Source organism: Oxyura jamaicensis, chromosome 6, assembly GCF_011077185.1.
Source record: "Oxyura jamaicensis isolate SHBP4307 breed ruddy duck chromosome 6, BPBGC_Ojam_1.0, whole genome shotgun sequence".
Taxonomy (NCBI): domain Eukaryota; kingdom Metazoa; phylum Chordata; class Aves; order Anseriformes; family Anatidae; genus Oxyura; species Oxyura jamaicensis.
Window position 1 is genome coordinate 18,182,516 of NC_048898.1, and position 17,747 is coordinate 18,200,262.

At 39.2% G+C, this 17,747-nt stretch overlaps 1 protein-coding gene across 4 annotated transcripts in view; it reads left to right on the forward strand.

Moving 5' to 3' along the window:
* Positions 1-17,747, forward strand: part of WDFY4 (WDFY family member 4) — a 134,196-nt gene that overhangs the window by 16,176 nt on the left and 100,273 nt on the right. For all 4 annotated transcript variants that reach the window (XM_035330291.1, XM_035330292.1, XM_035330293.1 and 1 more), the window contains 9 exons: positions 1,165-1,311; positions 1,952-2,141; positions 3,231-3,420; positions 5,112-5,272; positions 5,606-6,058; positions 7,668-7,772; positions 8,629-8,819; positions 10,979-11,589; positions 14,650-14,743. In XM_035330291.1, the coding sequence (XP_035186182.1) occupies positions 1,165-1,311; positions 1,952-2,141; positions 3,231-3,420; positions 5,112-5,272; positions 5,606-6,058; positions 7,668-7,772; positions 8,629-8,819; positions 10,979-11,589; positions 14,650-14,743 (2,142 nt within the window). The remainder of the gene's footprint in view (positions 1-1,164; positions 1,312-1,951; positions 2,142-3,230; positions 3,421-5,111; positions 5,273-5,605; positions 6,059-7,667; positions 7,773-8,628; positions 8,820-10,978; positions 11,590-14,649; positions 14,744-17,747) is intronic.

The window sequence follows — 17,747 nt, forward strand, 5'->3', positions numbered from 1 at the left end:
TTTTGATAATCAGACAGCTGTTTTTTCTACTATTTGTCCAATTTTTTTCCATTGTCTATTGCTGCTCTTCAGCCTTTCTTTGTGACTCCAGCTTACGTATCAAGGAGCTGACTGGTAAGGATCTATCTGTCTGATACTGCAGTGGTTGCGTTCTCATTTTGCAGCACTTCAAAGCATTTCAGAGTCTATCTGTATGCCCGTCCTCAGTGCAGACTGGCACCAGCCATACAGCCTGATGGTAGTGTGTGAGGGTGCATTTATCCCTGGCATTGAGCTGAGCAGTTTGTCTCCTTATTTAGATAAATGAAAACAAAATCTTACTGTTGGCTGCTGGTAGGCATGTTCTGTGTCACAGGAAGGAGGTGTATAAAATTATATATAGTTAGTCACAGTGTGAAGTTTCTTGATGAGGTTTGTGCTTTTCAGAAATGCTGCTATTTTTTCTAGTACAGACTCACAAAAACACTTCATTTTGCAACCCCACTCTTCTTTTTAGTTTCCTGATTTTGGCCTTGGTTATTGCATGCCAAATGGGCACCCTGGGATGCACTTCTTTAAGTTGTACAAAGTCATTAGTAGAGACAGAAGGAAACTAAGTGCTGAGAAACATTGTGAAGAAGCAGTGTGTCTATTTATAAAAGCTATAATTAGAAGTGTTTGTGCACTTACTGAATGAGTTGCAAAAGAAAAGGAATTATAGCTAAGTTGCTGCTATGCTGGGGTCAAGGATAGAATGGAAAATTTATGCTTTTAACATACCAGGCTTCTGTGGTGTCCTGTGAATTAATGATAAAGGAGGCACTGTCTGCCCCTGGGTTTACTGCTGTTTTAGCTGCTAGTTAGTTTGCAGGTGTTATCAGCTGTAGGTCTGCTTATGCAGGACATGGTAAGCATCTGTCAAAGCTGTATTTGATCTGGGGTGGGAATTCCTGGGAACAGCTGTGACAATGCATGGTCAGTGTGTTTGCTTCTCCCAAGTGGGTCTCTAGAACCATGATCTGATTGCCATGATAGCCTTGAGTGCCTTGAGGAGTGCCTTGAGCACTCCTAAGAATAAAATATTTAGGTATCTGGTTCACCTGTGAAGACTACGCTTGGTGCGTAGAAACATATGGAAAGTGCAGTCAGCTTCTGGAGGGGCTGATTTTGTTTTTTCTTACTTAGAGAACTTTGTGGAACATCATTGGATCTGGCCTTCCGGCTGCTCTGATTCAGTGCCTGTACCTTTTCTTTACTTTTCCTCTGAAGAAAACCAGTGATGATGGAGAGACAAGTGAGAATGAGACTCAAACTCAGGAGATGCTTGTTCAGGTGAGTTGCCCTTGGTTTCTTTACCCTAAGTGCTCACATTCTTTCAGACTTCAGAATGGAACCGGTGGTGATTCAAATGTCCAAAGAAAAGAATAGATTAGGACTGAAAAATCATTGAACATGTATCAGATGCATTATAAAACAATCTAGATGATGCAGTTTTCTCTTATTTTGTTATTAAGTAAAACAACAAGACTTCTATTCAAAAATCAAAAATTCAAAAAATATCCTGGTGGAAGTTACAATTGTTAATTTCACTGCATGTTATCTTCTGGCATCAGTAGCTAAACTGATTTTTTTTTTTTTCTCCCTCATGTAACTGCTCAAAAATTGGTGATGGATAGAACAACCACTGATTCAGAGTTTGTTGTTGTTGTTGTTGTTGTTTTTCTTCCAGTTAGACTGGCTCCCTGTACCCAGTTTTCATTTCTTAGTTCCTGTGTTTAGATGTTTAGGAGGGCTTCGATACTATAGTACAGTGGTCCCCCTATAAGCTCTGCAGTGACCCCACCCAGAGTTTTTTGCTGCTTTGGTTTTCAGTGGATGTGTACAGCTGTAGTCATGCTGGGTTACTGCTGGCCTCTGTCTCCCAGGTATTTGTTGAGGTGTTTGCTGTGACTGATTTTGGTTTTCTTTTCAGATAATGCTTAACATGTACAGAGAGGAACAAGGTGTAGAGGAACTTCTGGCAGCTGATAAGCTTCAGTCATTAATTATAGCAACTGCTTCCCTCTGGAACCAGTGTAATCATTCATGGAAAGTACCCACAGGCCGTGTGCTGCGAACAATTTCAAAGGCTCAGACCAGAAACAGCATCCTATACCTACAAGGTTTGGTTTAGTAATTTGGCTTCTCTTTTCCTCATGGTTGTCCTTGAATGAATTCTCAAGAAAATTTACCCTGGGATAGATTTTCATCTGTACAGTAACTGATATTCAGTCAACTGAAAACCATGGGCTATTTACTGTCCAGACAGGAGCTTTATTTAGTGATGATAGACATCTACAAACTGAGGATTTTTACACACACACAAAAAAGAAAATTACTGGCAAGGGTCCATCCCACCTGATCACACTCTTGTAGACAAGCACAAAACTTTTTTTCAGTAATATGAGGCTCGTCAACATTTGAAATACAAGGTTGATGGCACTGCCAGAGGAGCAGTATTTCTGGGGGGATGATATCATGATTGGTTGTGAGTTATATCCTCATTTCTTTCTAGACTATTTATCTTAAAACTTTTTTTCTTCTAATAAATTGTACTCCACACTTTACTGTCAGTATTCCTTGTCATTGCATATAGGTTTTATTACAATTTTTTATAAATAAAAAGTTGATTTCCTGCATGAGATTGAGAGACGGAGGAGTAAAGGGGTAATAGATCTAAGAGTACAGAATGGTTTATGAATTTGGAAGGTATCTTGAAAGGACTAGCCATCAGATTAGAGAAGAAAGACTAGGCTTCCTTGCTCAGAGCAAGATGCATATACGTCAGTATATATGATTCATTAACCAAAGAATTAATCCGTCAGTTCTGCACAGAATGTGTGACTGACGTCATACAAGACAATTAAATATGACAGCCTCCACTTACCTTGTTCTAAGGCAGCTGGCTTCACTGTGTATGAATTTGGATGGGTGGGCTGGATGTTTATGTTCCTGAGAGTGAATCAGCTTCTGTGAGTTAAACAAAGAAATCTACACTGGCTTTCAAAACAGGAATGTTCTGCATGTAGCATCTCTGAGATGATTGTGACATTAAAAACTTTTTTCTTTTTCTAGAAAGACTTAACTGGCTCCTATTTTACTGTGAAATAATGCTAAAAACTTGTTCTGTTTTTGTCAGTAACTTCAAACTTGTTTGACTGTCAGTTCTTAAATGCCTGCTTTTTCCTGCCCTTTTTTTTTTTTTCCTATAGCTGTGGACTGCATTAAAATAGCTATTCAGAATCTCTTTAAACTGGCTGATACCCTACCTGCTTGTGATGTGTGTGAAGCTGTTAGTATCATCTTGTGCTTTGTGAAAGATTCCTATCCCATATCATCAGTTTTATTAACAGAGTTTGAAAATAACGATGGCTACCAACTCCTGCTAAAAGTTCTACTCAGGTAAGTGTTGAACTTTTTTGTTGATTTCTAGAGGATGGTAAAACTTCATTTTCAGAAGGCATGTTGGTCTGCTTTAAAATGTTAGTTTTATAAGTAATCCTGTGTGGATGCAAAGCCAGTAATAGTCTCTGATGTTAGGTCTTTCACTGCTATTTTAGGAGGGGAAGCAGTTCATAACTTCTCCTACTGAAACCATAACAGAAATTAGCTGTAGGAGAAGTTAGTTTACCGGTGGGGTAGGGACTTACCAAACAGAAGGCAAAGTTTTTTCATCAATTATTAGGATTAGAAGGGATCTGAGATGCTTAGAATCTTAGAACCATTCAGGTTGGAAAAGACCTCTAAAATCATCTAGTCCAACCTTGCTTTAGTTAAGGCGAACTCTTAATTCAGAAATACACTCAACTAGGGAGTGAAAACAGATCTCCTTGCAGTGCAGAAGACAAACAAAAATCCACACCAATTTATATCTAAAAAGATTAAGTTATTCTGAACTGAGATGAATTTGAAAATATCAGATTAAATTCAAACTAGTCATTCTAATCAAAAGTACAAAGCAGAATCTTTTAGTCTCCTTGTTATTCTCATTGCCTAAACAAGCTGTGAGTTTGCTAGGTCAGAACAGAATGTTATACCATTTTCCCAGAAGCGCTTAGCTTTTTTTTCTTTTCTTTTTTTTTTTTTTTTTTCTTTAATACTGTATGAAGAGAGCATTTCCAGATCTTCTTAATACATTGTTTCTTCCATTATGGCTTTGCCTAAACTGTACCTTTTCTCCAACACTCAAAAGAACTTTGGTCCCTGACCAGTATGTCGGGCTTAGGAGACATTTGTAATTTGAATCTAGAGGATTCATGGATCCAAACTAGGTGGGTATTATTTCTGATGATTTTTTTGCAGGACACAAAATTACCGACCTACTATTGGAAGAAGCTTTGTCTCCTTTTCAGGCAGTATTTTCTTTATTTACCATGGAGTGTCTAGCTTTCTCTTCTAAATAAGTTGTGTTGAAAGATGGTTATTTCTGAAGAAAATCTATCCACATAAAGGAAGAAACATATAATCTTGATCAGCAAGGGCTATGACTGTCTCACCCCTTTTTAACTGATAAAACTAGGCTGGGGAGACAGAAATAGTATACAGATGCTCAGGACTTCAGTTTTTTATCTCTTCCCAGCATATACTGGCAGCAAAGGGTAGGCAGAGAGATTTCACTGAACTTTTTCTTCCTTTCTGATGCTTGGAATTTGTTCTTCAGATAAAGAAAATCCTGTTTACAGGATATTCTTCCCCACCAGGTCACATTCTTCCCTGCTAAAACTGAATGCTAGCATTTTCCCTCACCATTCTTCTCTTTGCTTATAAAAAATTGTTTTCTTTCTGAGAAATTTTCCTAACTTCTAGTATCTATTGCTCTGCCACTAACCCATGCCCAGATACTGCAGTTTTCATTAAGAATTAATCCTCTCTATGTGGTACAGAATAGAATGGCATGACAAGCAGATGTCTCTGCCCTTTGACAGTTGCTGTCTTAGGTCTAAACTATTACACATCTGGGGTGACAGCTCAAACTATTTCATTACCTAGGAGAGACATGGTATGCTCATATTTGATTCAGTATGTGCTGCTATGTCCAAAAAGTTTGTATTACTAAGGCATGAACACATGACCGTCCCAATTTTTGTTGCTAGATGTGAGGGGTTACAGCAAAATGAAGGAGACCCCTATCTAAATGAGATTCTGGACATGCTGACTTGCCTTACAACCTGTGGAAAAACTGAACTGAAAGTTTCTGGCAATATTGTACACCCGCAATTACCACACTTTGATTTTGAACGGACACGGTCTTCTGGTACAGTATATACATGTTGATATGTAGGTGGATCATAAAAAAAAGGGGGGGGGGGCCCCCAAATCTATTCAGTATGCCTCTTAAGAGGGAGGAAATGCTTAAAGTTGTACAAGCGTGAATGTTACCTACATTAAAGTGAACTGACCATACCAGTCAGATGGTCTGGTTGTAGGTTGAGGATGTGCCTCCCTCTTTGTATATGGGATTCCTGTTTCTGGTCTCAGATGTGATTGAACATTAATAGTGAAAGTGTTTGCAGATAAAAACATCAATTCTATTTATTATTAAAAAGGAGAAAAAAACAAAGGGGGATCTTACCTGTTTTTCTTGCAGGAATGACAGTGAAAAATCTCCAGGCTTTTCAGGTGTTGCAGTCCATTTTTCAGAAAAGTAATGACCAGCACCTTTGTGGAAGAATATTAGGAGCAATTGGTACCATATGGGCCTGGAACATGGTGAATTTCTTTCTTCTGGAATGGACACTACAACCTATCAACAAGTTTACTGACATAATCCATTTCAAACCACACCCAGTCCAGGTCCAATTTTTCAGACTGGTGGAGTCAATAGTGCTAGACCTGTCCTACATCCCTCATGAAATTTTGAAGAAGGTTCAGTATTTGATAAAGGAAAATGTAGTGCCAATCTGCACTTTAACAGCTCTCCGGTGTCTTCTCAGCATGACCAAGAAGGATCCACTGTTCAGCGACATATTCCGGGACTCAGGGTTATTAGGCCTACTGCTGGCACTTTTGAGGAAAGAAGCCAAGATCCTGAGGAAGTCAGGTACAACTTCTGTCATTGGTGATGACTGTTGAGGAAAGCATATCAATAGGAAAGAATACATCTCTTTCTACAGTGAAATTAAAAATATACTGAGTAGCTAGATTTCTGTCTGGAAGCCAGCTGGCCTAACTTTAAATTTGAGATGTTTCTGTCATACTAAGCCACGTCCTCTCTGAATTCTTAGTGAACAAAATGAAATATAACTATCCTAAACAGTTCATGTACTGTTCTTTACCAGTGTAAAGTCAGTTACTCTGGAAGGGTACCATTCATTCTGCGTTTCTAAACTGGTCTTGATTTGGGATTTTCTGAGATGCCAGCTTGATAGTAGAGGATGAAAGCTTCCCACAGAACTTAGTTCCTCTGAAAACAGCACTTAGTCCTGAGGACTGATGATGGAAGGCAGTTTCTTGAATTTTGTACGTACAGTACTCACAATTACTACTATCTATTCTAGTGACACAGGTATCTGATACAGGTATCTCCTATATAGTTATTTGACAGGAAGGTAATGGTCCATGTGTGGTAGCTGTAGGGTACAGCTGACTTATGGTAAAGGCTCACGTATTTAAAAGCTTTTTTAAAAACTATTTTAAATCATGTTAAAAATGCCTCTGCTGCATGCATCAGGAAATGCCTTTAAATTTTATTATAATAGTCATTTAACAGAGGAGGTACCCAAAGTACTAGGTATAACTTCTGGAGTAGCAAACACAATTGTATAATTTATATATGTTTATTCTAAGCAACAAACAGAATATGAATTACAACAGAAGTTCCAGCGTGTGAATGCCCATTACCTGCAAGGAAACTCAGCTTTGAGTTCTTGGTATCAGAGAGTTAGAATTTTGTATGACAGTATTTAGAGTGTCAAGATAAGTTGCCAAGAACAGTTGTGTGTATCTTCTGTTTATCAGCTGGCCGGTGTATTTTACTGCCTTAGATCACCTAGTGATGTAAATTATACAGAATGAATGACTGAATAGCTACGTAATTTGTAACTTCAGATGAAAAAATGAAGAGGGGCAAGTGGGAACACACTGTGTGAAGGGGTCACTGATTCCCTCTTGGTTTCTAGAAATTGTCTGCAAACTTCAGGACCTTTAGAGCTTAAAACAAAACAAAACAAAAGCCCTATCTTACACTGTCTGATTCTGGAAATGTTTGCCTTTAAACATGCAGACATTTTCTGTTTTGCACTTTTAGTTTAGCTATTTATGTACTACTATCTGTTGCTATATTTTTTCACATTGCAGCTCAGAAGCTATAAAGTTCTTTTATTTGTGTGTGTTCCTGCTAGGTATTACTAAACAGGTCACTTTACATCAGCTATATAAGTGGGAAGTAGAATCATAGCTATTACTATTATTGTCTATAGTTATGCAAGGGTTTGGGATGCAGAGCCTAGAGTCATACCTGTGTTTCCCAATTCCAGACTAAACCCTGATTGCTAGACTTTGCTGCTCACTTTAGAGTTCAAGTAGTCTGCAAATAATATTTGATTGAACTAGAATTTGGAGAATTGGTTTTATTTTTTTGGTTTAAGATAGTTTAGCTACAGTTAACCACACCTTGTAAAATTTTATTACTACTTCTAATACACTGACAGCTGGAACCCATCTGCCTGCTCCAGAAGAAAGCACCGAGAAGGAATTAAATGCTGTCATGCTGAAGATGGTGGCTGCACTTACTCTGGGGTCTGTAAGGAATACTGGTAAGAAATGACATGACTGCATTGCCTTTGTGAGACTTGGTGATAAATGGCCATGATGCCTCTTCATAGGAGCACCAATGAACTTTCTGGCTTTTGTGCTTCAGTGAGAAGTGTAGGGATGACAGTGTTACACCAGAAATACGGTAAAGATATCCACATTCTCCACAAAGAGACTTACCCTGGTAGTTGCGCTACTTCCCTCATCCATGTGGATGACCCTAAAACATTTACACACAAGATTAAACTTTACTCATGGAAAACAAAATTGTGTGTGAAAGTTTTATGTATTGTTTGTTCATCCTTGTTTTCTTCTATAGTGTCTATTATGTGAAATCTTGATCAGACACATGATGGGTCACACTCGTACGTTCAGTATTGGCACAATTAAGAGAGATTTGTGTGGGGAGTCTTGTGGAACATAGTAAAATGTAGTAATACAGGAGTAAAAACAATCTTCTGAATACTGGAATCCACTCATTTAATTCACTCTTGAATTCTAGACTCGTCATTTGCAGCATCTTACACAATGCAAATGTATCATCACAAACTGCCTCACAAACAAGTCTCCTTCATAAACTAAAGGAACGTTTAAGCTGAAAACTAATTAGGCACCTTTTCTTGCATTACTGAGTTAGGAATCTGTCATCTCTGATGGTTAGAGACTGTGATCATCCTGTGATTTTATCCCCTCTTGTCCTCTTCAGTTTGTGTCCATTAGCTTAACAATCTTTTCTTTCTTCCCTCTCGCGCTGTATTTGTAGAAATGTGGCACTGCACACCAACACTGAAAATCTGCTTCTAAAAACTACAGACAAAGGATACTTTAAGTAACAAATTATACTGTATTTTTCCCCAGTTGTCTTAAAGGACTATGGAATGGTGCCATACATCAAGATATTTTTGGATGATGAGTGCTACAGGAGTGCTACTCTTAGCATCTTGGAGCAGCTATCAGTCATCAACTATGAAGAATATATGAGCATTGTTATTGGAGCCCTCTGTTCTTCTACACAAGGTGAACTAAATCTGAAACTAGATCTGCTGAAGGTAATTAACATGGATTCCGAGTTGGTTGTTGTTTTCTTGGAAACTGCTTGGCTTGTGGCAAATTGCTCGTAATCTTTCCTCCGTACTGTGTTCTTCCAGGAAGGTAAGTGCTGAAGAGGAAGGAGCTACGGACCAGTTTTTGATTCTGGTAGATTAGGCACTTTGACTTTTAGTGGGGGCCGTCTGTGGGGTCAGCACCTTCCTTCAGTATCAGACTGAAATACCATGAACTTACATAATAACAAAGGACAGAGAAATGGAGGTGGCAAATATTAGGACACCATTGTATGTGCAGTTATATGTAATATGACAGAGAAAGGGCAAACAAATATGAATGAAAATGGAGATGTGGAAGGAGGATGTGGGAAGAGGTAAAAGAGTAAGATTGGAGGGGGCAGGGTAGGCATGAGGTGGAACAGCTTGATTCTGATACATTTCGAAGGTTTGTAGCTTTGCTGTCCTTAATTTGGTAATCTCTTGTATACACTAGTGTTAGGGGAAAAACAGAGGTGAGTTCATTGTAAGGAGGATTATTATGGATGTTTATGGAGGATCAGATCCATAAGCAACTGAAGCAGGGGAAAGAATCAGTGTGCTTCTGGTTTAGGTCATAAACATGAAACTGAAAAGCAGCAGTACTGTAAGAATTGATTTAAAGTTTCGTTCTGCCTTCTCTACCAGGTGTGAACAGAATTCACCTTTTAGCACAATATAGCAGCTGTTTTTGTGATAAAAGAACCATGTTACTTTAAATTTTGTCACTTTTTATAGCTTTGATTTGAAACAGTAAAGTTTAACAATGTTTGTGGAGAAGTTGAGTGCAGTGTCCAAACTAATATGAAAATAAATGCAGCTTCGATGTCTAATCCTGACAAATGATAACTGTATTAAAACATAATGTAAGCAAATGAATTTATTATCTGCTTCCATTGGGACTGTGATTGTGTTATACACAAATTCAGATTGATTTGCTAATATATATTTAGCTGTTAAAGCCTGAGCCCAAATGTAATTAGCACCGCCGTATTCCAGAGTGGCACGTGGACAATTATGAGGAATAACAAATAATGGAATGTGAAATGAATTCTGTTAACGTTAACTGAGTTAGGGGGTTTCCAGCAGACATCAGTTTCATAGATTCAAGACAGAGGAATACTAACTCATAGGCGATTAAATTCTAACTGAATTAGAGCTGGAGGAAATGTTGTTACTGTTGACCTTCTCTGAAATGTGTTAAAGCCATCCTGATAACTTCAACTCTTGAGTTATTAAATTTACTCCCTGTTCAGAAGTCTCTGCCTGGTTTGATGCATTATCATACAAAATTGATTGGCAGTAACGGTGTTTCCCTTCCCCCTCTAGTTCTGGCAACCTTTTCTTACAGTCCTAGATCCTGTTACTGGAAGAAACACTTGTTAGAACTGTTCCTCTTCAGCAGGTTGTAAAGTGAACTTCTTTCCAATGTGAAAAGATACCGACTCAAATTTCAAAGGTCCCCAGTGCCTGAAAGAGCATCATCTTTACAAAACAAATTGTTGACCATCTCCCAAACCTGGGGTGGATTGCATTCAAATACACCAGACTGCTTTCTCACAACCTCTTTTTTTTTTTTTTCCCACTGACTTTACTTCCACTGCTGTAACTCTTAACATCTTTGCTAGATTTGTTTTGCAATGGCAAGCCCATACCATTTCAGATTTACAAGTAGAATAGGTTGGGTTTTATACCTGTGTAATATTGTCAAGTGACATTCACTTATATCCTGCTTTAAGCCCGCAGAAGTTAGAGAAAACCTAAGAACTTCATTGTCTTTGGATTTGACTCTTCATGGTTGTTTTTCTTCTAAAATGTTGTGCAAACTTTAAAAATAACTCTACTGAGAATGGGAATTGTTGTTGCTTTTCTTAATGAGGAGAGCCTACTGCTTGCTGTATTCTTTGGGCTATGCTTTGTCACTTTTTTTTTTTTTTTCATCTCAAGATTTCTTGAAAGTGTCTGAGAAGATTCATCAGAGATTAGCCAAAGGTCTGAAACAATATCTCTGGCCAAACTGGCTAAGCTAAGTAATGCAGAAATTCTTTCAGGAATTTTAAAATATTCTTATTTTTGCCCTTTCTTTTAAGTACTTCTTTTGTTTCCTTTCTTCCCACTGTTTATAGTCACTCCTGAGAATATTGGAGAGTCCCAAAAGTCATTCAGCTTTCAGAACTTGCAGTGGATTCAATGGACTCCTGTCTCTTCTCTCAGACATGGAAGGTGCCTTGCAGGACCCTCCGTCTGGGCTGTGGGCAGCAGTTGGACAGAATCGCATAATGGAGCTTGTTTTCTACACACTTCAGGGGATAACAGCAGCCCTGCACCTGGACCCTGTAAACAGTGACTTCTTTCAGAGGAACAGCCTCTTTGAAAAGATGGCAGAGGATCTTGGGTCACTTGGTTGTTTCTGGACACAAAGAGAATGGCAAATCCCTCTGAGCCTTGAGAAGAAAAGGACATTTGCAGAATTCTTGGATGCAGCTTTCTGCTCCTCAGAACCTTTCCCAGCATGGCTGAAGAACTGCATATGGATTTTGAATTTTCTTGATCATATGGTCAAAGGAACTCTCCATCTGGAGAGCTACTTCAAAGAGATAAAGCCAGAGATGGGTGAGCCATCAATAGATGATCAGGAGGGACCTGAAGCTCAAGACGAACATCCTGTTGCTTTCAAAAGATTAGCCAACAAATTACCTGCCTCAGCATACAGGTTATGGGAAAACCCTGAAGAGAAGTAAGTCCTGATTTTACTACAGGAAATATAATAGTAAGACTGGTATCTGCATTTTATATGGTAGTAAACTGAGGCAGGGTGTGGCAAAATTTCCCTAGACCAAACAACTCAGTCATACAGTCCCAAGTCCCAGGCCTTAAGACAGCAGAAATCATGTCTTTTTGAAAGGTGTATGGTGGTAAACGTTTGGTGTATGGTGGGCATACGTTTTTAGTAGAGCAGTGGATCACAGAAGCTTGAGAGTTGCACAGTTAGAGCTGAAGGTTCTGGCACGTGCAATGTGTGACCAGGACTGGATTCTAAGGAGGATTGTTGGGACTTGCAACTCATAATTAGTCTCTGCTTGAACATTCCTCAATCAATTCTGACTATTTTTTTATGATGTGAGAAGCTGTTTCCAGTCACCTGATACATTAAAAATGAAAGCTTTTAAATTATTTTAAATGCTCCCAGACGTATGAGTGCCCAGGTGTGTGCCCACACATGCACACGCTGGCTCATCTAGCTGTACAGCTTAAATAGAGAAAGCTGGGGAAGGAATAGTCATGCTGCATGCCAGATATAGAGGAGCATGTCAAGAAGGAAAGACTACACCAGAGATCGATGTAGCTGTCAGCTGTGAATCAGTTCTAAATTATTTGCATTTCATAATTTGTTAGATCTGCCCCTTCCTATGTCTGCAGCTTTATCTTGGATCTCCCAGTCTTTTTCTCAAAAATGTTTCTGGCTGGAGTTACAGCTAAAAAGTTTGAGTGCAGTGCTTATAACTGGGAGATTTCTTCAGCTCTTGTTTTAGACTAGTCCTCAGTCATCAGTGTATGCAAACAGCAGAACATATTCTAGCAAGCTGTGAATTTTCATGACATACAGCCTGTATCCTTTTCCAGCAGTAAATTTTCTGAAAATAAAACTAAGAAACCAAGTTCCCACCATTCCCGCAAGCCTGTGGTTCCCCTTATGCAGCTTCCTCCTAGCTGTAATCCACACTCTCACTTCCTCCTGAAAAAGGCTTCAGCATGGAGCTATGCAGTTTGAAAGGAGGAACTTGAGTGCAGCCGGTGTAGGTGGCCTGTGATGCCCTGTCCTGTGACATGGATTTAGCATCCCCCGGAGAGGGGGAAAGGAGGTGATCTGGTAGTTCTAGGAGCCTGTGACTCAGACACGGGAATATCAACATTTTAACTAGTTAATATTCTAGCCTCTTATGCTGTCCTGTGGTGAATGATGCTGCTAAGCTGCTGGGTAACTGGGGAATTCACCCTTCAATTCCTGTCTGAAAAATGGCCCTCTGTGTTCCCGCTCTTGTGTTACTGTTTGAACCACCTCCTGTGTTTTTTTTTTTTTTTTTTTTTTTTTTTTTTTTTTTTTTTTTTTTTTTGCTGCTGGGGATTTGAGATGGCTTGCTGCAAGCTGTGTTAGTGAGGGTGCTCTCTCTTTGGGAGGAAAGCCTCCCTTTGTGCCCACCCCAGCAGAATGGCTGCTGCAGCTGCCATGGCACAGATTATGTTAATGGCTCTTCAGGTTCTTTGTGGCATCTCATTTTGTCCCCAGGCCCTCTTTCTTGTCTTGCTGTTAAGTAACAGTCAGTGCAGAGTGCATTTGGGATCCACATAGTGATAGTGATGGGGTAAAGGGGGTGGTATCCTGGGGCTGACTGGGTAGCCCTGAAGCTGGGATATTTGCAAGGGTGAGGATGCAGTGTGTGGAGGCAGATTTTCTGCTAAAAACAAGCCAGAGAACCAAGGCCTCTTGGAAAACCAGAGAGAGGGATGGAGATAAGACTGATAGGATATGTTTATCTGGTATTCCTGAAGGGAGTGAGTGTCCGGAGCTGACAGGGGAGCAGTGTGATGCTGGTCAGGGACACTGGAGTCACTGTTTTCTTAGGTATTTATACCAGATCTGATTTTGATTGATTACACAGAAAATGCAGCAAATAAGCACCTGCTTTGAAAGTGTTGTTTGGAATTTTCCTTGAGGGTGCAGTAAGAATTATTTGTCACTGTGTGGCAGTGTGCTACACATTACTTGCTGCTGTGATGTATCAGATAAGCCTTTTTTGGACATGGCTAACAGGTGTTAATTACAGCATTTTATCCTCTTTCAGGTCCCTTGTACAATTTTTTTTTTTTTTTTTTTATTTTGTTATGCTCCCTCTTTTACTTACACCCTTTGATTTATATAGACTGTAAAGCATATTTTGCCTTATTTTTTCCATCCAAGGATGGATGTTAGATGTTGCCTGGGCTTTCTTCATGAATTATTTTTGGGACAGATGTTTCCAACAGTGCACATCACAGCTCCAGTTCAGAGGTGCACCCAGAAATGCTGATGATTCTGTGAACATACTGATGAACATGCAGTGCCTGGAGTAGAGTTACTGCTATGAAGCCTCTTAGAGGTACATCTGACCTCTAGCCTGCATCATGGCATAAGCAAGTTTTCTCTGTGGTAACTTTGATGCCTCAGTTCTTTCCTGTGCCTGAGTGTGCAAAAGTGATGCATGGTCAAAATGAAAACTGGTGGGGAAGCGCAGATACATAATTTTCTTTTACTTGTTTAAGTAGATTCTGGTGTTAGAAGGGAAGGGTGGCGTGCTGATTTCATCAGGGCTGTTTCATCTTTTCATCTTGCTGTTTTGGTTTGAAAGCCCTGAAGTTACTATCTGACCAAAGTTACAAACTGCTTGGAAATAAAAAATATATGGTACCTCTGGGCTGATGCCACACGGAGACCTCTGGTTGTCTGTTCTCTGTACTTCAGGTACCTTCAAAGGTAAAGTTTATTTAAAGAAGCTGCTGCACGTCTTTTAACTTGCAGGTTCCTGACACGTGAGATCATGAGCAGGTTATGTCCCATCCTTGTTACTCCTGGGAGGCTCCCATCTGCTCCAGGTCATCTGCATTTTTTGCTGAGACATTTTCAAATTTTCTCCATTTTCAAATGCCAAGCCTGGTTGCTGCTAGGCAGGTTTACTACTGTACTCTGCTGGAACATTGGTTATAACCTCCTTGCTGCTTTTAATGATAATTATAAGTCCTATGCATCTTTTTCCTACAGGTGGGAAATGAGAGACTGTGTCATTGCACATCCAGGTGCTGTCTGTGTTATGGTGAGGCTGCTACCAAAGCTGTACAAAGAGGGACATTCTCAGGTGAGTCTGAGAGTGGGTCTTTGTGAATTTGGTTCAAAACAATCAGTGTTTTCTACCTGTGTCTTTGTGTCTTGTGTGTGTGGCTTTTGTTTGCAATCTTGGATGAGTTGGGCTTTGATTTCTGTTATAAATTCAGATAAACATTGACAAAGAATGAACAGAACCAGTTCACTGAAAATTGTTAAAATATTGCTAATTGATCTAGCAACCAGAACAATCTGGCTCTTTAGGTCTAACAGTCCAAAAGCTTACAATTAATTTAGACTCTGTTTTGCTTCATCTGGCCTCCGATACACACACCCACTCTGAACAAGTATATTGCCTACATTGCATCTGCTATCTTGTCTTAAATACTCAAATATGGCTAAAGTATGTACAGAGGGATTGAAATAAAACCAGATTGTTCATCCAGAACTATGGAAGATGGGAGTGCAAATAACTGCCAGCACGTCCTAACTCTGTGTAGCAGAACCAAGGCAGCAGCTATTGAAATGTTGATAATTACAGTAATTAATTCCTGATAAACAAGTAGAATGGTTAATTGGATGAGAGAATGCCCTCAAGAATGTGAGTGAATCTGAGTTGGCTCATGGCTGAGTTGTGCGATAATCTGTCAGATCCTCAGTAGATGGCAGTGTTCTTAAAAATTTGAAGGACTGGAGCACAAATTTGAGATACTTCAGTCATGTATTTAATTGCTTTCATCTTTTTCCTTAATTTCTTGCTCATTTTTTCTTAGCCAACAAGAAATTATTGTTGATACTGCTTGTTTAGTATTGCTGTTGTGAATAGGATTGCATTGGGTAAATTGAGACTACTGTTACATCGGGTCCTTAGACTTGGAGTAGGAATTAACATGTCCTGAAGATTTTTTCATCAAATGAGCCACAAAAAGGATAGAGGAAATAAGATTTTCTTGGTAGTTCTGTTTAAAGGCAGGTGAGAGAATGATTGGAACTTTGTGTCTCATAGTTTGGGCAGCTCATTCATGCTACCAGGTAGTGAAACAGCTGGACTTAAATACCTTTCCTTGTAATGCATGTCACTGCACAAACCCTTATGAAATGAATTCCTTGGAAAATGCACGTCAGGCAAGAACTGATGCAACAGGTGGAACTAAGTGACTTAGTGAAGGAAGAAGGAATTACCCTTTGAATTTCCCTCTACCAAACAGCGCTGTTCTTTCTTTTAGTGCTGCAATGTTTGACAGTTAAGAGAGATTAAGTAATTTCTTTATGGATAGAGCTTTCTTGCTGATGATTTTCATTCAATTTTAAATTAAAAATCCAAAGGATTTTATTGCTCTGAGGTTAGGACTGAGTCAAATAGCATATTTTTTTTAGGAGCAATGGTGAAGAACAGTTAGTAGCTCATCTCTTTCAACTTGTTTTAGAGCTATAATTGATCTTTTAGGCAAATATATTTGGAATTAATCTGGAAAAAATCTTCAGAATGTGCAAATCATGTGCAAATCTTTTGCTTTCACAGAAATGGCAATGAGAAAGTACAGCCCTTACAGAAACGTTAATGGAACTCAATAAAATTAATGTACTTTGACTCTGACCCTCAGAAATAATATCCATTTCCTGCCAAAGTTTCTGCTGCTTGGTGACCTTTGTCAGACCTAAGCAGTAATGGGCTGAAGCAACGCTGAGCATGTAGGTATAGAAAAAGCAGTAGGAGACAGCAAAACAGATGGTCTTGCAGTTCAACCATTTTTTCTGACTGTCCAAAATGACAAGTAAAAGCTGAGAACAGATTTGTGGTTGTGTATTGCTGACATTCCTAGACATGATCAAAAATGATTTGAATGTCATATGGGTATGAACACTTTCTTAAAAGCCTTAAAAGCCCCAAGAGACAGTCTTTGAGTCAGTAGTCAGTGTTTAGAGGTTATTGCTCATGTTCATACATAGGGTGAGTACATCTAAGCCAGTTCCCATCAAACTACGTACAGTTTAACAATATACAAGGCAGAATTTACCTTTTATGTTCCCTGTTCACTGGTAAATGATGGCATTACCGCATGTTTCGAAGACTAAGTACAAGTCAGACAGGTTAACTTCTACTTTAACTCTGTGGCTCAGGACACTCATAGTTTATTCTACTTTAAAAGTTCCCCTTGGACGTATCTCCTCCCTGCCTGGCATTTTGGAAACACGACTTTTAGATTTCCAAGTGTTATGCCAGATATTTTCTGCTTGCAATGTCAGATAAGGAAAGCTCCTAGATCTCACAAGGCCAGGAGGAGAAAGGAAAGAACTTTGTAAAAGAGAATCAAAGCATGATTCAGTTCTGCTTCATCTTCCTGGCTTGTTTCTTGGGTTTTCTTGTGAATGCAGACCAAAAACCAACCAACCAAACAGAAACAACAAACAAACAAAAAGAATCACAACAAAACTATCACATCATTCATTATGTAAATTATTTATACTCTACACTCTTGCTAAATAATATTCTTTCTGCCACAGCTAGATTTGTCCTATTTATCCATGTCTCTTCTACGATGAACTGTTGTCATATTCACTGTTGTAAAACTAAAACAGTTCAATAAGGACTTAGCAACTTTATTAGAAAGAAGTCTTTTATCCCTTTCTCCATGTCTCAAAGTTAACCAAAGCAAGTTGTTCTTATTGCAGATGTTAAGAACATAACACTTTCCAAATATTTACGCTTCCTAAAAATGTAATTCATTCTGACCCTAACAGGTCTCTGACACTGTTAGATATGGCCTGCAGAAGGCTGTGTGACACTTGAGATTTGTCAGCCTTTAGACCCCTATTAATGATAGTACTGCTAATGTAAATGTTAATACCACACCGAATTCCTGAACTACTGCAGTGAGTTAGCTGTGCAGGGAAATTCCTCAGCTCTTTGGCCAGAGCTTCATTTCCTTTTGGATTTCACTACCAAGGCTTTGGGAGAAAGGGAGAACAGAGCAGAGCCCTGGTAGGAGAAGGGGACCACAAACACCCTGGCAGCAGGTTCTCCAGCCAGGGTTGGC